This window comes from Esox lucius, chromosome 17 (genome assembly GCF_011004845.1).
Source record: "Esox lucius isolate fEsoLuc1 chromosome 17, fEsoLuc1.pri, whole genome shotgun sequence".
NCBI lineage: Eukaryota > Metazoa > Chordata > Actinopteri > Esociformes > Esocidae > Esox > Esox lucius.
Window position 1 is genome coordinate 2,359,448 of NC_047585.1, and position 26,271 is coordinate 2,385,718.

At 39.1% G+C, this 26,271-nt stretch overlaps 1 protein-coding gene across 16 annotated transcripts in view; it reads right to left on the reverse strand.

The window, feature by feature from the left end:
• ripor3 (RIPOR family member 3) overlaps nucleotides 1–26,271 on the reverse strand; it is a 135,299-nt gene that overhangs the window by 81,849 nt on the left and 27,179 nt on the right. For 14 of the 16 annotated variants that reach the window (XR_002196327.2, XR_002196325.2, XR_002196326.2 and 11 more), the window contains one exon: nucleotides 7,486–7,597. Coding sequence is in view for 12 of the 16 variants with exons in the window: in XM_020044431.2 (XP_019899990.2) it covers nucleotides 7,486–7,583 (98 nt within the window). In the remaining 4 variants the exon portion in view is untranslated. The remainder of the gene's footprint in view (nucleotides 1–7,485; nucleotides 7,598–26,271) is intronic. The other 2 variants (XM_020044428.2, XM_020044427.2) reach the window with 1 other exon arrangement.

Genomic DNA, 26,271 nt, shown 5'->3' on the forward strand with positions numbered 1-26,271 from the left:
ATGGAGAGTGTGGTACATACGAAGAGAGAAGATAAAGGAAAGTTAAGATGGCAGAGAAAGGACAACAGTCATAAGGTGGGAAAGGAGACAAAGGAGACAATCATAATGGACGAAGACAGTCTCAAGATGGAGTCTCTCTTATGGAATCCTGGAATCATGAATGATACTAGGAACTGACGTGAGCTTTCATAATCATTGATTCAGAGTTCTTAAATGTTTATTTGTATCTAACCATTAAATGAAGCTGGAAGTTATCAAGGAAACCTGATCACCTTCCTCTGTAATATCCAAGCTTATTTAATTGAATAGTTTGAAAAGCACTTTCATGGTGTATTTTAATAGGCATTCGAAATAGCCAGTTTTGTTCTGTCATGCTTGAACATGTTTTAATAGGTATTCAAGAAATAGCCTGTGAAATAACATGCTTTGTCATGTTCACTATGTAATTTTGAATCATACATATTTATTGCGTTGATGATAATGTTTAAAACCATAAGACATCAAGGGGGGTCTCACGGCAATGTAGGTAGACTTGAACAGGCCCACCGCATGGTAACCATCTGTTGCATGCTGAACTGTTCATTAGCACACGTGGTTACATCTGAAACCTAGTGATGAATTATGAATTGGTACAATGATGATTTTTTTATCTGGTAACATAGTCTCATGGTTGTCTTACAAAATGTTAAAATATGGTTTTCTCTATCCTTATTTATTGTATACGTGGTAGAATGAAGAATCCACATGGTGATAGTCTTTAACGTTAAGGAGACACGCGGAGTCCCATGAGGACTGAATTTGAATCCAAAATAGTCATAGCCTATGAAGAGGGTAAAACAACCAAAGTGAGTTTGCTCTCCACAAATATAGATGTTGTATTTTAAATGCTGAATTGAGCTTGGTTAAATAATATAGTTTGTCTTATTTGTATTTACCAACGATAACTGGGATAATACTGGGATAATACTGGGATAATGTCGCTTACTGAGTGAGTGACTGACCGCCCCTTGTTAAATAGCGTAGTGGTTAGAGAATTGGACTTGTGAACTATAAGTCCCGAGCTAAGTACGCGTTATTAATTATTCTGTATGGATGAAAACTTTGCTGGCTAAAACCCTTAGTTTTATGGTTATATTGCGACTGTTTCTGGTGGATTTTTGAAGTACACATCCCTGCATGCATTTTGGGTCAGGATAGACAAACACATTTGCTGGCTTAACATACAGTAGTTACGTTATAGTAAGGCTTAACTGAAACTGTACGGTTTTATTGTGACTGCTTCTGGAATGGAAAAGTACATCTTCAGTTTCGCTAGCAATTGCTCAATTCTTGTGATTATTCCTAGGAATTTATTAGATACTAGTAACCCTATTACTGGCTAATAAGCTGTTAAAACGGCCAGTGGCAAAAGCAAAACAGTTCATAGACTTTATGGTGGAGGTAAACATAATAAGTAAGTTTAACACAATCCTCAGTGGAGTCTAGGGACTGCTGAAACGTGTAATGCCGTGGCGTAGTGGTTAAAGACGTGCCTCTCATGTGGAAGACCTATTTTCGAATATAGTGAGAGCAATGACATTTATTAATCTTTTCTAGTCGATTCCACGATTCTCTCATCTTTTCACTTGATGTTAGTTATTGTCTCCTTTATTGACAGTTACTGTATAAATGTCATTCACGAAAAGAAAGAGAAAAGTATGTTGTTTTGCCATGAAAGAAAAAAATATTTTGCCATGAAATGAAATAGCTTTGGCAGACTCGCTAGCAATTGCTAATTTGTTATGACTATTCCGGTAAGTTAGTAGATACTGGTAAAGCTTATTACTGGCTAATACGCTGCTAAAACGGCCAGTGGCAAACAACATACATAGACGCTATTTGTGGTGGAGGTAAACTTAGTAAGAAACGTTAGTCAGTTTAACTGTATCAATGTCATTCACGAATGGCCAATTAACAGTGGTAAAAGAGGATTTGTACAGGATATACAGATGCCGGGTATAGACAAGAGGCTTTACTGACTGCGATAAAAATCTACAGGTCTGTGGTGTAGTGGTTAACGATGGAGCCATTCATGTGGGAGACCCAGGTTCGAATCTTGAGCACTTTCTATTGTGGGCCGGCTGAACTAGGCTTGCCTAGTTTCTTGTTAATGGAGTTTAATTTCTAAAATGGTAAATTGACTAATGAACAAATAGGGTTTAGATGTAAGTGTTTAAGCCCTACATTGATTGTCCTTTGGATTGCTTATTGTACCTGGATTTTAGTGATATCATACTGTATTTTGTCTACATCGCAATTCTTATGAGTTATCTTAATTTCCATCCTAATGTTGAGTTGTTGTGTAGATAAAGATAAGCACATTTTTACAAACCACAAAAATATTAGATGGGTTGGACACTAAATCTAAATCTTCAGTTAACGAAGGATATCGGCTAAGTTGAGAAATCTAACAGACACTCTGAGGACAATGTCCGATTTTTTTATGTGTGGGAATTAAAATTTCATATACTTGAAACAAAACATTTGGCCTTTTTAATGGCTCACCGTGAATGGTTGAAGCTCAGGGCTGCAGGAAGGGGGGCAGACCCACTTTCCCATTAAATCAGAGTAACCTATTACTAGGGGTTAAATCTGAGTGTTCAGACTGGTCTCATCTGTGGTAATTTCACCAACACAGACATATTCAGTTTTGGGATAATCAAACATTAAGTGAAAGCTAAATATATTTTCCTCTCAATAGCTTTAATGTTGAAATGTATGGTTTTGAAACCAACTGAAGTGAGGGTAGAGACCTAAAGTCATCCCCCATATTTGCTGATAGAACAATTAATAGAACCACAGGCATGGTCAAAAGATGCATAGAAATATGATATAGGGCTTGGCTGACTGCCACTATTTGGACAAAAAATGTATCAGATTGTGGATTCCCTAAAATGTAGGAGGTTAATCCAAGACACTGTTTGTTTGCCATGAGGTAGTTTGGCCATTGTCCTGTAAAAATGCAAATTTTGTATGCTGTAGCTATGCTAATAAAATCACCCTGGTGGTTGCAATAGGTAAACCACTCTACGTGGGCTGGGGTTTTTCACTCCTACTGTTTAGTTGTGCAGGTATGTGCCAAGAAACTACAGCTACGATATTATAAATATATGATAGACTATTTCACAGACCTGTGTGATGGTACTGTGGTAAAGTCAAATTTGAGAGCTGTTTAGCTATGTTAGACAAATGTGTTAATAGGCTGTATGGTTTATGATTCCTTCGTACAAGCGACCGTGTTGCACATTAATGTCTTTGATGGTGTTAGTGAATGTTAGTGTTTTTTTACATTTTCACTTTGTTTTGGTGAATTAAAGGATGCAACTCCTTATCGAATGGATTCCAGATCCATCTCTACTACCAATTCTCTATTTTTCATGTTCATCCTGTAACGATTGCCTATGCGGGTTCAGGATGGCGCCTCCTGTGGCCGTATTTGTCATTGTTCTGCATTCACTCATGGTGTCACTTTCCATTTACTTAATGAAGCGAAGGCAGGGGGGATGTATGATATGATAATTGATTATGATTGGAAAGAGTTGAGCTTAGGCAAATCAAATTGGTATTTATGAGTTACGTAAAAAATTTAGTTTTTCCTGTTTGCGTAGTTATAACAGAGCATTGGCATCTGCTATGTTTTTCATTTTCCATTTACAAGATGTTTTTAATTGGTTTATTTGGAAAGTGTTTTGTTTGATATAAGGTCTAACATTTTAAGCAAAGTCAAGTCTGATAATCTTATTCCACTGTAAGTTGTTATCAGGAATTAATATAGCACAAGGAATCCAACATCAACCAAGCCAGTTCTGGATGGAAAAGGAACTTTGACATGGACCTTTATGCAAAGTTGTCTGAATAGAGTGTACGCTTCATTCTGATGATGGAACGTCTGAGATCCTCAGGTTTTCAGGACTGATCTATTGTCTTTATTGTTGGGAGTTGACGGAACGATACCCAGTGGATGAAAGTCCGGTGGACTGTTGAACCACACTAATCGTTGTTTTGCAGTTATATTTTCAACAGATCAGGACATCACAACCCATTTTTTGATGCTGCATCATATCACTGACAGGACACATACAACTGAGTGTGTGAGTACCAGCAACATGTTTCAAGAAGGATTTCTACAACTACACTGTTTGAATCTGTTTCAAATCTTCCTGACCACTCACATGGCAGAACGATGCCAGGGTCAGATCACTTGGCTTCACACTCCATTTCTAGATGAATCATGAACAGATGAGAGGAAAATCCACCTCCTGAAGGACTCCACATACTACAGGTCAGAGTACCACGGGCCAGTTGACTGGACAGGTCACATGGTCCCAACACAGTGGAAGACACTGTTGTGGTGTTAATCTTGAATTAGTGAAGTGTTGGAAACTCACTGTTCCATTATACACCTACGCTGACTTGTTAGGACAACCAGGCAGTTTGCTGGGTCCACATCACACTGACTGCAATAACTGATATTGGATTTGTACATCACTGATGCAAGACAAAGAAATCTGAAGACAAGAACTAAAGGACACTTGATTAGACACTGACATCTAAGACTTTCCTAAATGAACTGATATGGTGATTTCGTATGTATGAAGGTTTGTTTCTCGCAAGACAGGTGGGAAACTCTGTACAATGACAATCCCAATATTGGACTTCTGCGTATTTGTGAGAATGCTTAATGATCTTTGTGATGGCTATTATGGTATGTTCATGGTATGTTCCTGGTACGAAAAACAGCTGCCATTAAGCCTCAATTAAAAAAGACAAATTTCAGTCAGCCTTCCGACCTCACCACAGTACTGAAACAGCCCTAATAAATGTTTTTAAATGATATATGGCTGATTCCGATAAAATAACAGCATTTGACACTGCAGATCATAGAACACTTATAGATAGGCTGGAAAATTGGCTGTTCAATCTCTATATGCTACCTCTGGGCCAAATTCTACAGAACAACAACATTAACTACCATAGCTAATGCTGATGATACTCAAATATATATATGACTCTCGAACTGTATATCAACAGCTCAATAGACTCTCTGTGTCACTGTATAGAGCAAATAAATACCTGGATGAACCAAAAGTGTCCACAATTAAACCAAGAAAAAACAGAGATTACTGTGTTTGGCAACAAAAATAAAAGCACTAGTAGTAATAAAAAACTGGATTCTCTGGCCCAAAAACCAGGGACCAAGTGTACAATCTTGGTGTTCTAATAGACTCAGACCTCACATTTAACAGTCATATCAAAGCATTTGATTGATTGATTGATGAACATAGGTCAGCTAGTAGAGCCCAGAGTCCAAACTAAACATGGTCAAGCTGTGTTTAGCAGTTACGCTGCGCACAACTGGAATTAACTACCAGAAGATCGTAGATGTGCCCTAAACGTATCAATGTTTAAATCCAGGTTAAAAACACTTCTCATTTCACACACCTATGACTGAGCACCAAAATTTAACCACACTGTTGAGTCTTACAGCTTTTATAGCTTCCTATGTTTGTATCCCATTTTTATTCTATTACTATTTTCTAATTCTTATTTTATTATTATGATGTTTTTTTTATGTTTTCATTTGAGTATTTTTTCAGCTATTGTATTTGTATATTTTTTCTCTTTCTTTGTAAAGCACATTGAATTGCTTCTATGTATGAATTGTGCTATATAAAGAAAAGTTGCTTGCTTAAGCCCTGAAACTCAACTCTGGACCTCAAAACAATTTTTCTATTGCAATGCTCTAATCAGAGACATATTTAGACCTGGGACACCAAATGAGCTGAATTCGTAAGATATATTACATTAGGTAAAGTAACGTTAGGGTAATAATCCAAAATATTAAACTGTAGGCTGTGTTTCAAACCAGGGACCTTCCACTCCTCAGACAGGTGCTCCACCCACTGCTCCAGACAGAAACTTGTAATGGTGTTACAACATCCTTATGTTATAAGTGATTTTATTTTTTCTTTCTAACCCTAACCTTTACCCAAGTCCTGTGATAACGAACCTTAACCCAAACCCTAACCTGAATCTCAGTGCTGTGATACCTAACCTTAACCAAACCTTAACCTAACATTTTTTGTTTTCTAACCTTACCCCAAACCTTAACCCTAACCTTAACCTCAGTGCTGTGATATCTAACATTAACCTAACTGTATTGTTAAAATGCATTTATTACATATTGTAGTGACCTTGATAAGGCCACTACTCGTTCCTAGCTAACCATATACCCTGTGTGGAGTAGTGGCTAGGGCGCCTGCCTTCTGATCTGAATGTTGCAGTTTCAAAACATGGCTCATTCAATATGTGCAAATTTGCAGCGTTTGTAAAATATGATACGTTTGTATCACATTGTGTTTTAATAGCGTTTGTAACATATTATTAATTGTAATAGCGTTCGTAAGATATGTTACGTTTTAGCCAATTCTTAATGTATTATACGTTTTGGTAGCACATTGTAATGTAACCTAATGTAACGTAACATACGACATCAGGTGCCATGGATTTACGTAAAATAGTCTACATACTCCTCTGAGACCACGTTGCAACTTGGCATTGTGTAAGCTACTGAGAATGTATGCTCAAGTACAATGAACCTAAATAGTTTAATGTTCATAGTGTTCCTCTCCCCCTCTTTGCTTTAAGGCAGGAAATACTGCACATTCCGGTGTGTTGCTCTCGGGCTCTCAGTTATAATGACATTTCTTTCCTCTTTTCAAACCCATCTGAATATGATAGGACATCCTTTCTATGTGAGAAGTGACATATTTGTAGTATATTTGAATAATTGAGATCTTATGATTTTGTGGAGAGGTTATGTCATAGAGCCGGGACAATATGCCACCCATTTGGGTCAGAGAGAAATCAGAAACATTATATTAGTGGCAAAATCAGAGGCAATAGGTATGCATTTCCTAATTGTACATAATAGGAAAATAAAAATAAAGTGTATACTTCATCAGACGGCGTAAAACTGAGTAATTGGCAACGTAAAATATAGTCCTAAAGATGATATCAGCCATAGATCGCATAGCTAGCTAGGAGTTTTGGGATGAAATCAAGCATAATATACATTTCCATTCAATCCTAATTTTAATATCAATCTTTCATTGTTCACTAATCCATATAATCCAATAATCCAAAGCACTCAAGTGGTGCAGTCATCAAGACCTATGTTGATTGTTTTCTGTTAACTTACTTGTTTAATGAAGTATTTGCAGAGACACATTAGCACCTGAGACATTCCTCCTTGTCAATATAGGTTACAGAGAGTATGTCAGGGTTGTTGGGGTGGTTATGTACATTTGATGGCAGGAACCAACAGCCATTGTCGGACCTATCAAGGTTCTATAGCCATAGTTGTTGGCATAATGAATTCTTTGTTGGCATAATGAATTCTAGTTGTTTAATGCTCTATAGTAGCCTGCTATAAATGTCACCCACCGGCGGCGCCCACTTATGGAGCTGAACCCTGTGAAGGAGCGGCTCCTCTGGACCACGTCCCCCTCCGCTGGACACTCGAAGCGCAGCTTCACCGACATGCCCCACTACCTGCCTGACACACACACACACACACACACAACACACAGATATTAGGGAACAACAATTATTACCAAGAATCAAATACTCTTTTTTGAGTATTTCATGTCAATTACATTGGTTAAAAAACTGGTTGCTCTTCTTAAGGCGCTATGGAGGAGTACTGTCTGTCTCCGGATAGGGACAATGTTTTGTATTGTTTTCTACCATACATAAATTGTCTATCACTCCTTAAACCCTTTCATCCATCCCCCTTCAGATATTGCAGTTGAACCACAAAGACACAGAGGTCATCACCAAAACTTTCCTGCTTAGCAAGACCACCAAGGCCATAAACCAAAACAACCAATTGAGTACATACAGACATATTCAGACACTGTCTTATTAAGAAAAGCAGATACAAATAATTAAAAAATCTTCACTAAGTTGTGCGTTTCCTATTTCCTTGTTTTGAAAAACAATAACATTGGAGTAGGCCTACACAAAAATTCAACGACTTTTGAGAATCAGCGAAATTCTGATTGTTAGGTGTAGTTACAATTTAATATTGTGGATTGACCCAGTTGTTTTAAAATCTTTCAGTAGGTACCTTAACATTTGACTTAGACACTTATCCAGCAACGTAGAGAAGCAAATAGGGAAACATGCCCACTCAAGGGCACACTGACAGATTTGTTCACCTTTACAAAATGGCTACTTGATTTACAAAAAAGATATGACTTAGGATGTGCCAGTTACGCCAGGTTCGTTTATATTCTAAGGGTTTTGGGCCATTCGATTTACCAGAAGATGGTTATCATTACAACAATATACAGTATTGAACGGTCAATCTCCCTCGGTCTGGGGCTCCATGCAAAATCTCACCTTATGGAGTTGCAATGATCATGAGAACGGTGAGGAATCAGCCCAGATCTACACAGGAAGATCTTGTCAATGATCTCAAGGCAGCTGGGACCATAGTCACCAAGAAAACTATGGGTAACACTACGCCGTGAAGGACTGAAATCCTGCTGCGCCCGCAAGGTCTCCCTGCTCAACAAAGCACATGTACAGGCCGTCAGAAGTTTGCCAATGAACATCTGAATGATTCAGAGAAGAACTGGGTGAAAGTGTTGTGGTCAGATGAGACCAAATCGAGCTCTTTGGCATCAACTCAACTCGCTGAACTGGGGGAGGAATGCAGCCTATGACCCCAAGAACACCATCCCCACCGTCAAACATGAAGGTGTAAACATTTATCAAATCTTGGGTGAGAACCTCCTTCCCTCAGCCAGGGCATTGAAAATGGGTCATGGATGGGTATTCCACCATGACAATGACCCAAAACACACGGCCAAGTCAACAAAGGAGTGGCTCAAGAAGAAGCACATTAAGGTCCTGGAGTGTCCTAGCCAGTCTCCAGACTTTAATCCCATAGAAAATCTGTGGAAGGAGCTGAAGGTTCGAGTTGCCAAACGTCAGCCTTGAAACCTTAATGACTTGGAGAAGATCTGCAAAGAGGAGTGGGACAAAATCCCTCCTGAGATGTGTGCAAACCTGGTGGCCAACTACAAGAAACATCTGACCTCTGTGATTGCCAACAAGGGTTTTGCCATCAAGTACTAAGTCATGTTTTGCAGTGGGGTCAAATACTTATTTCACTCATTAAAATGCACATTCTTAAATGCGTTTTTCAGGATTTTTGTTGTTATTATTCTTTCTCTCACTGTTCAAATAAACCTACCATTAAAATTATAGAATGATAATTTCTTTGTCAGTAAGGGATACATTTCCCCTCACTGTAGAAGTGCTTAACACAGTTAGCTTTTTAACTAAAGCATGTAAGATACATGCTGTAATTTCCTCACTATTAAGTGCCATGTACATCATCAACTAAATTGAAACGTGTCCTTCACTCCAAGTTACAGGTGCAGTTACTGTTCTGTGGAGTGATAAATGGCCTAAGAACGGTCCTATTTTTCCCTCAATTCTTGCTTAGTTCTTCTCCACTATATTTTTGTCCCCAACAACTTGCCAATGCAACACACATGCACACATTGTCAATGCTTTTTTTGATTTACCAAATCAAATTCACATTGAAATACGATTTAAACATTACACTAGAATTTTATATGCATAATTTATTTGCAAGGACACCAAAACTATGCATACAAACATAAAATAAATAAATAAAATAATACAAACAAACTTCTCCAAACAGGAAGGCAGCAATGCTATGACTGCGGACACAAATTCTTTGTCCATGTGCTAGTTAGTTAGCATTCCACAATTCAGGATCATGGAGAGATGCTCAGATTGAGAAGCCAGAAACTCTCACCCTCCCTTGGGTTGTAACTCATGCAATCTCCTGGCAGAGGTAGAAATGTGCACTGAACTGAGCAATAGATTGGACAGGCAAACAATTTTAACTGTTTCTCATTGATAAAGATAACAGACATTTCACCTTTTGAACACTGTATAACTGAAAAGAGTGTGAATTGTCCTTCACAACAGTATATTCTCCATCAGCCCTAGATAAGACAACTTTCTGCTTTGCTAGTTAATAATTTATGGAGTGAGTTAGAAGTAAATTAAAAAGTTTAGTCAAGGCATAGATGCAAATGAGACTGATCTTCTCAAATCAGACTTAGACTGGACTACAGAACTTAGACTTTATCTACTACATCAGCCTGTATTTAATAAAGGTCTAATAAGGATTTCTCTGGACATACTATGGTTTAGCACATATCTGGGCATACTCTAGTCTATTGCATCCCTGGACATACTCATTACATACCCACATATTTACCTTGATTTTGTATTACTAAAACTAGGCTTAATCTGTCTCCACAAAACCGTCCCAACGAGTTTAACCAAAGGTCACGGAGTGGCACTGAGGTGTCATTCATTGCTTCACAGTGCAGTCTTAAGGTATATTTGTCCTCAACACTGGACAAATAAACACTGCTGATTTAGGCTGGACATTAAAAGAACCATCCTCACACCTTTCACACAAACACATCACTACCATTTATTAAAGCCCAAAACAGGGCTTCATAATAAACACATCATTGTTAAGTGTGTATGGCTCAGATAGCATTCAGGGCTGTGATTACAATTTTCACAACAATGTTAGTGCCGATAAGATACATGTGTGTGGTGTGAGAGAGGCCATGCAAATGATGGGAGATTGAGTTACTGAAAGTATTTTAATTTTGACATCGGGTTCACTTTAACTCGCTCTATCTATCTCTCCACATGACAACACACTGATATTACCAAGCCTGGGCCAATTGAAATATTAGCACAAGGAAGGTATCCAAGAAGAAAAGAGCCAATCTGGAGAATCACAACTCACAGTTCTTGTTGGCTTGTCTTAGCTAGAGTATTTTCCACTAAGTGTCCCAGAATTCTCTTTGATCCAAAGTCTAAACATTATGTCAAGGCCATGTTAAAACCTCAGATTATTGTACCAAAGCTGAGTGCTAATTCAATCAGTAACAACAATCAGGATCATATGAAACTCTGTGAACCTAGTCCAGCATACCCGAAATAGTTGATCTGCCATTCCAAGTTGTTTTATCTTGGTTCTGAAGCACAACAAATGTTTTTGTTAATGTTCAATTTGGATTTGTAATGTACAGCAGTTTTCATTAGTTTGCAAACCCTGGCAGAAATGGTGAAATCTTGGCATTGATTTTAAAATTTTAGCAATCATATGAAGCCATTTATTATCACATAGTTGTTTGGCTCCTTTTTAAATCATAATGATAACAGAAATCATCCAAATGGCCCTGATCAAAAGTTTACATACCCTTGAATGTTTGGCCTTGTTACAGACACACAAGGTGACACACACAGGTGAAAATGGCAATTAAAGGTGATTTCCCACACCTGTGGCTTTTAAATTGCAATTAGTGTCTGTTTAAATAGTCAATGGGTTTGTTAGCTCTCACATGGATGCACTGAGCAGGCTAGATACTGAGCCATGGGGAGCAAAAAAATAACTGTCAAAAGACCTGCGTAAAAACGTATGGAACTTTATAAAGATGGAAAAGAATTTCAAAAGATATACAAATGCCAGTCAGTACTGTTCAATCACTTGATAAGAAGAGGAAGGGGATCTCTTGATACCAAGCCAAGGTCAGGTAGACCAAGATTTCAGCCAAAACTGCCACAAGAATTGTTCGGGGTACAAAGAAAAACCCACAGGCAACCTCAGGAGAAATATAGGCTACTCTGGAAAAAGATGGTGGGGTTGTTTCAAAGAGCACAATACAACGATAATTAAACAAAAATTAGCTGAATGGTCGAGTTACCAGAAAGAAGATTTACTGCACCAATGCCACAAAAAAGCCTGGTTACAATATGACTGACAACACCTTAACACGCCTCACAACTTCTGGCACACTGTAATTTGTAGTGACGAGACCAATATATAGCTTTATGGTCACAACCATAAGCGCTATGTTTGGGGAGGGGTCAACAAGGCCTATATCCATCCATCCATCATCTACCGCTTATCCGGGGCCGGGTCGCGGGGGCAGCAGTCTAAGCAGAGATGCCCAGACTTCCCTCTCCCTAGACACTTCCTCCAGTTCTTCCGGGGGGGGACCGAGGCGTTCCCAGGCCAGCCGGGAGACATAGTCCCTCCAGCGTGTCCTAGGTCTTCCCCGAGGTCTCCTCTCAGTAGGACGGGCCCGTAACACCTTCCCGGGAAGGCGTTCTGGAGGCATCCGAAACAGATGCCCAAGCCACCTCAGCTGACCCCTCTTGATGTAGAGGAGCAGAGCCTCTACTTTGAGCTCCTCCCGGGTGACCAAGCTTCTCAACCTATCTCTAAGGGATCGCCCAGCCACCCTGCGGAGAAAGCTCATTTCGGCCGCCTGTATCCGGGATCTTGTCCTTTCAGTGATGACCCAAAGCTCATGACCATAGGTGAGAGCAGGAACGTAGATTGACCGGTAAATCGAGAGCTTTGCCTTGCAGCTCAGCTCTTTCTTCACCACGACAGACCGATACATCGACCGCATTACTGCAGAAGCTGCACCAATCCGTCTGTCAATCTCCCGTTCCATCCTTCCCTCACTCGTGAACAAGACCCCTAGATACTTAAAGTCCTCCACTTGAGGCAGGCACTCTCCACCAACCTGAAGTGGGCAAGCGACACTTTTCCGACTGAGGACCATGGCCTCGGATTTGGAGGTACTGATTCTCATCCCGTCCCAGTGCATGCTGAAGGTCCTGGCTTGATGGGGCCAACATGACAACATCATCCGCAAAGAGCAGTGATGAAATCGTGTGGTCCCCAAACCTGACACCCTCCGGCCCCTGGCTGCGCCAAGAAATTCTGTCCATAAAAATTACGAACAGAACCGGCGACAAAGGGCAGCCCTGCCGGAGTCCAACATGCACTGGGAACAAGTCTGACTTACTGCCGGCAATGCGGACCAAGCTCCTGCTTCGGTTGTACAGGGACCTGACAGCCCTTAGCAAAGGACCCAGGACCCCATATTCCCAAAGCACTCTCCACAGGATGTCACGAGGGACACAGTCGAATGCCTTCTCCAAATCCACAAAACACATGTGGATTGGTTGGGCAAACTCCCATGAACCCTCCAGCACCCCGTAGAGTGTGCAACGGTAAAAGTTCACAAGGATCCCGGAAGACAGACTGACTTTCTTCAGCCTCCTCAAAAAGTACAGGTGCTGTGCCTTTTTGACCAGAGCTGAGGTGTTGAGGGAATTTGAAGCTGGACACAGGCTGTACCTCAGTACCATCGATGATGGTTGGTTATACTACATTGATTATATTACATTATATTACACAACTGATTGATAACATTGAGGATGGAAATTGAGGCATTTTCATAACCCACTAACAAGGTTGTGGGGAATTGAAGTCTTGGCTTTTCTTGTTTATGTAAGCCCTTCTCCAGGAGGATTACCAGGGCAAGGTTAAGTGACTAATAAAGCTTGTTAAAAATTATTTTTCTTCACAGTTGGGCCTCAGCAATCAGCAGACAACATTGATTAAAATAAGTTATCTTCAACTCTCCTGAATTGGGATTTGTTAGGAGGAAATGGCCGTATTTACAACTGTATATGAAAACAGCCACAGAATACGTAGCTGATTCTTCGAATAGCCATAGAATATGCAGCTGAACCTTTAAGGCAGATCTTGTTTAAAATCCTTTTTAAATGGGGAATGGAGAAATATGGGATACAAAAAAAGCAAAAACAACAGCAAACCACAACAATTATTAAATACAGTACAGTATCACATTGTGTTTCTCTTTCTTTCTTGGACACAGTTCTAGAAAGTGATGTTTCTCCTCTCTTTGCATGTTGAGCATAGCTCTTTACTCAGGGGACAGTTAGTCATCCATCAACTGTAGCATGGCACATCTTGAAGGGCCACTCGGTTTCTTTTGGCTGTGCGCCACAAACGACAAGTTCCTCACAAAGCAGATTCTGATCATCATAATTAGAACATGGCTGTTTCTATGTTATCTCTGCTCAAAACCAAACAAGCATCTACAGAGAAGACATTACAAAGTATAAACACCAGCTGATGAGAGTTGTAGAGAAATGCGCTCTCAGTCAACTTTCCTGCAGGGGTAACATTTTTACATGAAAAAACAAAATCAATGTGGCCATTGTGCAACATGATATATATATATATATATATATATATATATATATATATATATATATATATAGTGAATCCCAACAGTAGTGGGCATCAAGTTATTCTCCCAGCTAGAAGTCATGCTCAAAGTGTTGGGCTCTTTTAAACATGAACAGAGTTGTTTGAAAGAAAGGATTGACAGAGAGGAAGAGAGATCCAAGGCAGGTTGGTCCCAAATACGTAGACAACCATGGCAGATGACAGAAACATGCTTTCACTTACAGTCAAAAGCTCTTTCACAGGAACTGGAGGTATGGAGGCATTGGGAGGTGAAGGGGAATGTCTTAGGGGGGGTTCCCTCACATAGTTGATACAAGAAACATATGTTGTACAATCAAGTGTTGGTGGGGGGGGGGGGGGGTTCAGGGGCATAAAAACATGAATGCTTATGAACCATTATAAACTGGTTGCATTGAATTCTGAACGCTGATAGCCGTGGTATATGAAACAATAACCAGTTTATAATCGCAGTAAGGTGCACTTAGGCACTCCGTAATGTTTTGTGCCTAAGAACAGCTCTTAGCCGTAATATATTGGACATATACCACAATCCCACCCTTGCGCCTTTTTGCTTAATTATATCGTGGTTATAATTGACATAACATAAGATCAACAGTACTAATTCAATTGGTAAACGGTTTACATCAGGCATCTTGACATTTTGTGGAATAGATTTGTTCTCAAAGGTTTGCATACCCTTGGAGAATTGGTAATATATGTATAATTTGTAAAGAAAACATGAGTGCGCAAGCAAAACACATTTTATTTTGTATGGGATTCACATTCAACTGTAGGTCATAATTATTAATCATAATAATAAAACATTGCAACAAAGGAAAAACGTTTGAGATCTCCCCAGAGTGATATTAAGGTCAGGGGTCAGGAGACGATGATGGACACTCCAGGACCTTTACCCTTTTCTGCTGTAACCATTGGAGGGTCAACTTGACCTTGTGCTTAGGGTTACTCTCGTGCTGGAAAGTCCAAGAGCGTCCCAATGCGTAGGTTTCATGCAGAACAATGCAAATTGTCTGCCAGTATTTTCTGATAACATGCTGCATTCATCTTGCCATATATTTTCACAAGATTTCCTGTGCCTTTAGCAAGCAAGTTTATTTATATAGCACAATTCATACATCAAAGCAATTCAATGTGCTTTACAAAGAAAAATATATGAAAGTACAATAACATAAAAACAAATACTCAAATGAAAACATGAAAACAAATAAGTACATCATAATAATAAAAAATACAATAAGAAAACATATAAAGATTAAAAATGGGATAAAAACATAGGAAGTCATGAGGCTAAACAGTGTGGTTAAGTTTAAATGCTCAGTCTTGTTTTTAACTTGGATTTGAAAATGTATATGTTTGGGGCAGATCTAAGATCTTCTGGTAGTTTATTCCAGTTGTGTACAACATAACTGCTAAACGCAGCTTCTCCATGTTTAGTTTGGACTCTGGGCTCTACTAACTGAACTGTGTCCATGGATCTAAGTGCCCTACTTCGTTTATATTCTTCAAACATATCAGAAAAGTATTCGGGTCCTAAACCATTCAGAGATTTATAAACGGAAAGCACCACTTTGAAATATATTCTGTAACTGACTGGATGCCAATGCAAAGATTTAAGAACTGGAGTGATGTGCTCTGTTCTCTTGGTCCTGATTAACATTCTAGTTGTTTTACAGTCTTTCAGGAGTCCCGTTAAGAGGCCATTACAGTAGTCAACCCTACTAGAGATAAAAGCATGGATGAGCTTCTCTTGGTCTTTTTGGGACACCAAGCCTTTGATTCTGCCTATATTTTGTAGATGATAGAATGCTGTTTTGGTGACCGCTTTGATATGACTGTTAAATGTCAGGTCTGAATCAGAACATCAAGATTACGCACTTGATCCCTGGTTTTAAGGGCCCGAGAATCCAGCTCTTTACTAATACTTGTTCTTTTATTTTTGTTGCCAAACACAATAATCTGAATTTTATCTTGGTTTAATTGTAGACAATTTTAGTTCATCCAGGTATTTATGTGCTCTATACAATGACACAGAGAGTCTATTAAACTGCTGTCATATGGTTCGAGAGCCATATATATATATATATATATATATATATATATATATGAGTATCATCGGCATAGCTGTGGTAGTTAATGTTGTTGTTTTGTGTTACCAGAGGTAACATATAGAGATTGAACAGAAGCAGTCCGAGAACTGATCCCTGGGAAACTCCGCATGTCATAGCCAGATTCATGATTACCAATGGTGTCAAAGTAACTCCGGCCAACTAGATAAGATCTGAACAAATCAAGGACTGTCCCAGAGAGTCCTACCCAATTTTCCAGCCTATCTATAAGTGTTCTATGATCTACAGTGTCAAATGCTGCACTGAGATCTAATAGAACCAGAACTGTTATTTTACCAGAATCAGTATTTAGCTGTTTCAGTACTGTGGTGTGGTCGGAAACCTGACAGAAATTTGTCTAAGAGACCACTTCAGTTCACAAAATTGCTGAGTTGATTGAAGACAACCTTCTCAATGTTCTTGGCTATAAAAGGGAGATTTGATACAGGTCTATAGTTGTTCATTATAGATATATCCAGTGTTCTCTTTTTTAATAGGGGATTAATGATAGCTGTTTTTAGAGACGTTGGGAAAATGCCTGATTGCAGAGAACTATTTACTATTTGCGGTAGGTTCATTGTTGTAGAGTTAAAAAAATAATAATGAAAGTCTGATGGCAGTGTGTCGAGACAGCAAGTGAAAACTTTAAGATGTTGAACTGTTTCTTCTAGGGATTTTTTATCAATTATATTAAAATGCGACATAATTACCAAGTTATGTCTTGGTTGTCGTGGTGACAGTACAAAGTCCTTGTTAGACTGTGTAGTTCTGATGTTCCATCTAATATTTATACTTTTTTCACTAAAGAAACATGCAAATTCATCACATTTCACAGTGGATATGAGTTCTGATGCTATCTGCTTTATTGGGTTTGTAAGGTTGTCGACCATGACAAATAAAGTGCGGGTATTGTTGATATTTTTGTTGATTATTCCCGATAAATGTTGCTGTCTGGCCCTGTGTAACTCATTGTTGAAGCTACCAAGGCTTTGTTTATAGATGTCTTAGTGGATTTAAAGTTATGTTTCCTCCACTTACGTTCAGCTTTCCTACATTCTCTTTTCAGGGCGCTTACCATCATGGTGGTTCTCCGTGGTGTTTTCTGTTTGCTCATAGTTTTCTTTACCTTTACCTGTGCAACACAATCCATGACATTCCATATTTTGGCATACAAATTATCCAAGAGTACATCAACTGACTCAGCACTTATTGTTGGAGAGATAGCTATGGCTTCAATAAACTGAGCATTGGTACCATTAATGTACCTTTTCTTAACAGAAACAGAGTTTACTGGAACATTTGGGGGGATTGTGAATCAAAAAGGACACAGAAATTATCAGACAGGGCCAAGTCATTAACCATGACAGAGAAAATATTAAGACCTTTAGAGATAACCAGATCTAGAATGTGGCCTTGAGTGTGTGTACTCTATTTCACATGTTGAGTGAGATCAAAAGTGTCAAGTAGTGCAAAAAGTTATTTGGCATTATTGTCTGTACTAATCTATGTGGATGTTAAAATCCCCTGTAATAATAAACGTTATAATCAACTGATATAACAGAGTGTAGTTCAGCAAAATCAACAATAACATTTGCATAATATCGGGGAGGTCTGTAAATGGTTAAAAAAAACATTTTGGGGGTACCATTCAATGTAAAACAGAGATATTCAAAAGAAATAAAATTATCTAGTGTAATTTTTTTGCACTGGAATGTATCTTTGAATAGGGCACCCACTCCTCCTTTCCTACCATTTCGACCCATATTCAAATAGCCACATTTTTCAGGTGCTGTCTCGTTAAAAATTGCAGCACTACAATCTTCTATTAGCCATGTTTCAGCAAGAAACATAAAATCTAGGTTGTAGGATATTATAATGTCATTTACCAAGATTGATTGGTTGGCGAGAGATCTGATATTAAGTTAAGCCATCTTAATAGATATAATAGGGGTTCCTGGACTAGTTGATTGACATGTTACAGTTAACAGATTAGACAAGTTTACTTTATGGGTTGCATGCTCACGGCTCCTTCTATTTCTAATCAACACAGGAATAGAGATACTGGGTCCTAGCTTGTACTCCAAACAGTCGGCATTGCTATTTTAGAGCTCACACACCCCCAAAACATCAGTGATCCACCACCATGTCATTTACAAGATTGATTGGTTGGCGAGAGATCTGATATTAAGTTAAGCCATCTTAATAGATATAATAGGGGTTCCTGGACTAGTTGATTGACATGTTACAGTTAACAGATTAGACAAGTTTACTTTATGGGTTGCATGCTCACGGCTCCTTCTATTTCTAATCAACACAGGAATAGAGATACTGGGTCCTAGCTTGTACTCCAAACAGTCGGCATTGCTATTTTAGAGCTCACACACCCCCAAAACATCAGTGATCCACCACCATGTTTCACAGTAGGGATGGTATTCACTATAGGCCTTGTTGACCCCTCTCCAAGCATAGTGCTTATGGAGAGGGGTCAAAATATGATTATTTTGTTGTATAAACTTATCAAAAGCTTGTGACACCACCTTCCAAGGTAGCATGCACCATATTTTCGATCGAGCCCCACCCAAAGTTTGAAAGCGTGAAGACAATTGCGCCAGAACTGTGGCAAGTTTCGATGCAATGCAAATGCATATTGCTAAATTTTCTCTCTATTGATGCCCACTGTCATTTGTGGTACATATCAAACATGCTAGTGTAAATTGTTATTGAAATTATTAAGGTAATTACTATGCAAAGTAAGATACGTCTATCTAGCGTCCCATTCTCTACTCGCTAAAGGTTAGAAGGAACACGTTATAAAAAATCACCTAATTCTCTACTTTACTTCAACCGAATGTAGATGGGGGGGGGGGGGGGACATGCCCCAAATAAGTTCCTTGTGTTTCCAGCTACACATGTGCTTTTGTACATTGGAGAAGTGGGCCTCTATTTACGTGGGAGAGAAATTATGTATGCTGGGGCTCTCATGTGGGGGGGCTACTCACATGTTCACAGCCAGTCCCTCCTAGAGACTGAGTAAATCACTCACAGGTCAGTGTTAAGATTACAGGCTTCCCCAACATGCAGAAAAATCCACAATAGAGGGCCCCAGGTACAGAGAAACACAGAAAGGTCAGACAGAAATGAACAGGAAAGGTCAGAGGTCCACTCCCTGTGTACCTTCCCCCAATACACACAGTCCTCATATACAAACTGTAACTCATTTAAAGACATACACACACGCAGACCAACACACATATGCATACACAGCCTGGACCACAGGCCGACCCGGGGAACCATCACACAGAGACCCTCTCGTAAAGAAAAATACCATAATGTGAATACCCAATAAATCCTGGTGCTAATTCTGTAATCCGATACCATCAGACTCTTTAGGGCCATTCAAGCCAGCACAGACTTTGTATAAACACATCGTTCACAGACAGGGATATTTTTCCAGATGCCGCATGCTTCTCCCCATACTCTCACTCTCTCTCTCCCCCCATCCTTTCCAATCTCTCTCCCCATACTCTCTCTCTCTCTCCCCCCACACTCTGTAGTCTCTCTCACCATACTCTCTCACCCAGCACTACATTTTGGTGATGAACTTGGCTCCAACATAATTAATTATGGTGTCTTAATCGTTCTCTTATTTTTGTCACATTTTCATTGTTGCAGGATCGGGTTATAAGACATTTTGGAAGGGTCGGGTTAAAAGCATTTTTTAGCAGGTTAGGATTAATAAACTGTTTAAACGAGTCTGGTTAAAAAACAGTTTGGAAGGGTTGGGTTAAAATACATTTTGGAAGGGTCGAGTTAAAAGACATTTTGGAAGGGTTGGGTTAAAAGCATTTTTTAGCAGGTTAGGATTAATAAACTGTTTAAAAGAGTCTGGTTAAAAAACAGTTTGGAAGGGCTGGGTTAAAATACATTTTGGAAGGGTCGAGTTAAAAGACATTTTGGAAGGGTCGGGTTAAAAGCATTTTTTAGCAGGTTAGGATTAATAAACTGTTTAAAAGAGTCTTGGAAGGGTCGGGTTAAAATACATTTTGGAAGGGTCGAGTTAAAAGACAGTTTGGAAGGGTTGGGTTAAAATACAATTTGGAAGGATTGGGTTAATAGACAGTTTGGAAGGTTTGGGTTAAAATACTTTTTTAGAAGGTTCAGATTAATAGTCTGCTGGGAAGAGTCGGTTTAAACACAGTTTGGAAGGGTTGTGTTAAAAGACATTTGGGAATGGTCGGGTTAAAAACAGATAATAGTTGGACCTTGTTTGGCACTTTGCAGGCATCCAAGTCACTAGAGGGAGTCACAAGAGTGTGATCTGACCAGGAAATACTTGTTGACAATGCCAGCCCACTCCTTGGGTTAGGCTGGTGAATTTGAATGGCTCATGGGGGTTTCCCAGAAGCTAGGGGCACATACACAGTTTGTATCCTATGTTCAGCTTGGTGCTATGAAAGATCATCATGGATCATCATCAACACCCAGCATGTATCCTAGAACGTATGAAAGAATATTACAGGAAAACACACAGCCTTTGACGCAAAATTCGGAGGCAGCAAAGTTGTTTTATTGGTATTTCATTCACTCACAGCAGACTTTTTATATATCGCTTAGATTTTCTTTGGTAGGATTATTAGTGCTAATTAGTGCTAAATTACATTTGAACACTTGCTGCCTTTTCACTGCATTGGACTCAATTGTTATAACCTCACTTTAAACAATAGGAAGGCTATTCATATTCAACCCCAGGCTATGTCTGGCATTATACCCTTTTCCCTATATACTGTAGTACACTACCTTTGTGCCTACAATGTACTGTAGTCAGGACGTGTCAGAAATAGATGCCTCTAGGCATCTCTATGATAGTTTTTTTTGTTCTCCCCAATTGGAGGCCAGTGTTCATCGTTGGCTCCAATTGGGGATCCTATTTAAGTTGCCCTTCCAGTCATTATGTTTTCAGTTATTGTGCGTCCGTAGACGCTGGTCATTTAGTTTGCTGCGCCTTTTGTTTCCAGTTCAATAAATCTGCCTTTTGGCCTGCGCCTACTTCCAACTCCTACACGATCTGTGACAAAGATGCAACTGAATATATTCAAAGCTGCTGTGGAATCTCATCTGGGATCAAAACAGACAGATGATCACCCTTGAGAATTAAACACTAAAGAATTTAATTCCTGAAATGCATAATGGACTGTGGTTGGGTTTATATTTGTGGTGGTGGCACAAAATGTGTTTTTGAATCTCAGTGTGTGTGTGTGGTGATTTTGTTCTTTTTCATTTTGAATGAAGAAAAACAAATGTTTATCCTGAAATTAATAAAAACAAGTATTGTGTGAGTGTGTGATGTGTAAGTATGGTCGATGAGGGCAGACAATTACTAGAAAGGAAAAAAACTGCATGATAGTCTTACTTTAGTTTGCATAATTTCCATAGTGTTTGTACTTATAGAACCTACCAAGCAGGACTGTGGCTGTCAAGCGTTCGTACTGCACAGAAACGTATATAGATCCAACACAACTGTGTTCACACTTGCAAAACTCAAGCAAGGCTCAACTGAAAATGTGGCACACGCTACCTCGGAAGGTGGTGTCTCAAGCTATTGATAACTGCAAATTTACAAAAGAAAATTATCTAGCGTCTTGAGTCTTCTTCAATGTAGACAATTTTGCATAATGTTAACAAGCCCTTATTTAAGGTGTTTGTGTTCGTGGGTAGGTGGGATGGTGGGTGTATTTGTGAAGAGTAACAAGAGAAAACCTTCTAATGGACTATCCTGCTGACTGTAAATTGGCACACAAACCTGGAAAATAAGCCTAATTCTCTTATGTATTGCTTCGAATATGGATGGAAAAAGACTATGGGCTTAGCTATTAATTAGTCCGCAGGTGAGTAGCATAGAAACAGTCTACAAAATCATACAGTGGGGAGCGCATGTCCAGGCCCGTCTGAAGTTTGCCAATGACCATCTGGATGATCCAGAGGAGGAATGGGAGAAAGTCATGTGGTCTGATGAGACAGAAATAGAGTTTTTTGGTCTAAACTCCACTTGCCGTGTTTGGAGGAAGAAGAAGGATGAGTACAACCCCAAGAACACCACCCCAACCGTGAAGCATGGAGGTGGAAACATCATCCCACCCAAAAATGAAAGAAACAGCTTGAACAGAATTTAATGTTTCCCTTCAAAAACACATCAGTCACATGATACCATTTTCATAGTGTCAACACATTCAAATTTCATTTTAAACTGAGCACAAACTGTCCTCTCTTTGGTATTTGAGAGCCAGAGAGGGGACACAGCAGACAGACTCAAGAGGAGTTCAATCAAGGCTTCTCCCAAGCTGATATTTCTGCTGTTTTGTTTTAATGGATCCCAGAGCTACTAGTGCCCTGCATCCTGTTTGTGTGGAATGCCAGATGGGCTGTAGTTAGAAAGACACTATTTGGGAACCTTTCTTCCCTATTACATATGGAACAGAATGTAATTTAGGATACAGACTGGTTTTGGGGCTTATAGTCTGCTGTGGGAGGCAATGGAAATTAGAGGTTGACCGATAGTGGATTTTTAAAGGCCGATAAAATAACGATAGTTTGGAGCAGGAAGCAGCTGATAGCAGATTCATCTGCCGATACCATCCCCCCACCCCCCCACACACACTTTCAAAAACGAACAATCTTTGACTATTAGAAACAGGATAACTGTTGAACTGAACATCTAAGTCAAAGTAAATACCTAAATAAACTGATTAATCTGGAACTGAACCTCAAACTGACTGATTCTAGTATGCAAAATAACACTGGGTGGGAGCTATATCAGAGTTCCCTTTTTTCCCTGCCAATATGGCCGTTAAAATTTCAGAAATCCAGCCATATAGAACAGCTACCAGACATGTTTTAAATAGCCATATAATAAGCTAAATTTAAACAGCAATAAAACAGAAACACACATTTTTTTATTTAAATTAGTCAGCAGAATGATCTCTTCACAACTTTTGCGAAATTAGCATATAGGCTACATCTAGGGCTCACGCAAATATTACATAGTTGCCTGATTGCAATAATTTGAGCCAAATCGTTCAAATGAATGTAAGTCGCATTTTGTCATTTACAACCATATTTCCTAATTAGATAATGTGCATTAAAATGTATGGATATAAATATATGTTGTGCCATTGCATATGAAACATATGCTGGAATTGCTGCCGGAGTGTGCAGCTTTTGAATCTGGTGCCACGCTTAGTCACATGACCAAACACTCGAAATATGCTATTCATCTATTTATTTGGCATATTTTCCTACATATATATACCAGCAATCGCCGGCTAACTTAAACTCTGAGCTATGTATATATTTTTAGCTATTTTCCCCCCATAAAGTCAGTTATTCCAGTTGAGAAGCCTGATATTATAATGGAAGAAACTGCATGTCTCTATTCTCTCCAGAAAGGCGTTCCTCTTCTATACTTTGGTAACAGAACATCCTGAAGTGTGATTTGGTGGATTACATCGTTAGAAACAAATGTGCTCTACAATGGGCGATGCTGTTATTTGATTTATCACTGGCCAGAAAGGATTACTTCTTTTGCACATCCCCTTAAATTGTAATGCCACTCTTACAAACCATTAATCTTCATGCATATTCCCGGGGTAAGGAATACCCTAAAGCATGCGTTTTAATATCAAAAATGGATACGTTTGTGGGGAAAAATAAACTGAAAACCGATACTAATTGAATTCCACTTGTCTGCCTTGCTGTAAAATCAGTTGCTACAGCGTTTACCCCGGGACCACAAGATTTAGCTGACGTTTAATAACCCTGTCGCCAGAATAATGCGTTGAAGGTTTTTTCATGGTATGGAGAATAGCTTTCTGAGAAAAATATCTCTGATTAAGTCTACATTGAAAAGTGCCAGCGCAGGTGTCTCAAAAAGAGTGCCATTACATGGTGTCTGTTACAGTTGTTTAGATTAATATCAGGAGTTAACCGTAGACACACATTTTCAGTGAAGGTGGCCCCCAAATGATCAGATATGGCCCATAGCTGTGTTAAGCTTGCACTTCAGGTTAGCCAAATTCTAACAACCATGCTTGCTAGCAAAACAGAGAGCACATACTTTCGGCAGAGCAGAAGTTATCTTCAGTCCAATGCATTAATAATGTAAGTCTATAACCAATATAAACAAGGCCTTGGTAGCTTCAACAATGAGTTACGCAGGCCCAGACAGCAACATTTATTGGGAATGACCAACAAGAATAACAAAAATACCCACACTCTATTTGCCATGGTCAATAAGCTCACAAACCCCCTAAAGCAGATACTCATATTCACTGTGAAATGTAATGAATTTGCATGTTTCTTTAGTGAAAATAATTTAAGAATTAGACAGACCATCAGAACTACACAGTCTAATAATGACACTGCAATACAGTTAATACAAGTGATCCAAAATCCCTAGAAGAAACAGTCATCTTAAAGCTTCCACATGTTGTCTCGACACACTGACATCTTAAAAAAAAATTAGTGTATCTCTATAACAATGGACCTACAGCAAATAGTAAGTAGTTCTCTGCAATCAGGCATTTTCCCAACGTCTCTAAAAACAGTTGCCATTAAGCCCCTATTAAAAAAAGAACACTGGATATATCTATAATGAACAACTATAGACCTGTATCAAATCTCCCATTCATAGCCAACATCACTGAGAAGGTGGTCTTTAATCAACTCAGTGATTTTGTGAACTCAAGCAGTCTCTTAGACAAATTTCAGTCAGGCATCTGTCCTCACCACAGTACTGAAACAGCCGTAATAAAAGTTTTAAATGATATACGGCTGATATACTGATTCCGAAAAAATAACAATTCTGGTTCTATTAGATCTCAGTGCAGCATTTGACACTGTAGATCATAGAACACTTATAGATAGGCTGGAAAATTGGGTAGGACTCTCCAGGACAGTCTTTAATTGGTTCAGATCTTATCTAGATGGGTGGAGTTACTTTGTCACCATTGGTAATCATGAATCTGATAGGGTGGGTATGACATGCAGAGATCCACAGGGATCAGTTTTTGGACCACCCCTGTTCAATCTCTATATGCTACCTCTGGGCCAAATTCTACAGAACAACAACATTAACTACCATAGCTAATGCCAATGATACTCAAATATATATGGCTCTAGAACCGTATGACAACAGCTCAATAGACTCTGTGTCACTTTATAGAGCCCATAAATACCTGGATGAACCAAAATTGTCTACAATTAAACCAAGATAAAATTTAGATTATTGTGTTTGGCAACAAAAAATAACTAGTATTAGTAAAAGAGCTTGATTCTCTGGCCCTAAAAACCAGGGACCAAGTGTGTAATCTTGGTGTTCTGGTAGACTCAGACCTCACATTTAACAGTCATATCAAAGCGGTCACCAAAACAGCATTCTATAATCGTAAAAATATGGCCAGAATCAAGGGCTTGGTGTCCCAAAATGACCAAAAGAAGCTCATCCATGCTTTTATCTCTAGTAGGGTTGACTACTGTAATGGCCTCTTAACTGGACTCCCCAAAAAGACTGTAAAACAGTTGCAGCTCATTCAGAATACTGCTGCTAGAATGTTAACCAGGACCAAGAGAACAGAGCACATCACTCCGGTTCTTAAATCGTTGCACTGGCTTCCAGTCAGTTACAGAACAGATTTCGAAGTGGTGCTTTTAGTTCATAAATCACTGAATGGTTTAGGCCCCAAATACATTTCTGATATGTTTGAAGAATATAAACCGAGCAGGGCTCTTAGATCCATGAACACAGGTCAGCTAATCGAGCCCAGAGTCCAAACTAGTCAAGCTGCGTTTAGCAGTTATGCTGCACACAACTGGAATGAACTACCAGAAGATCTTAGATGT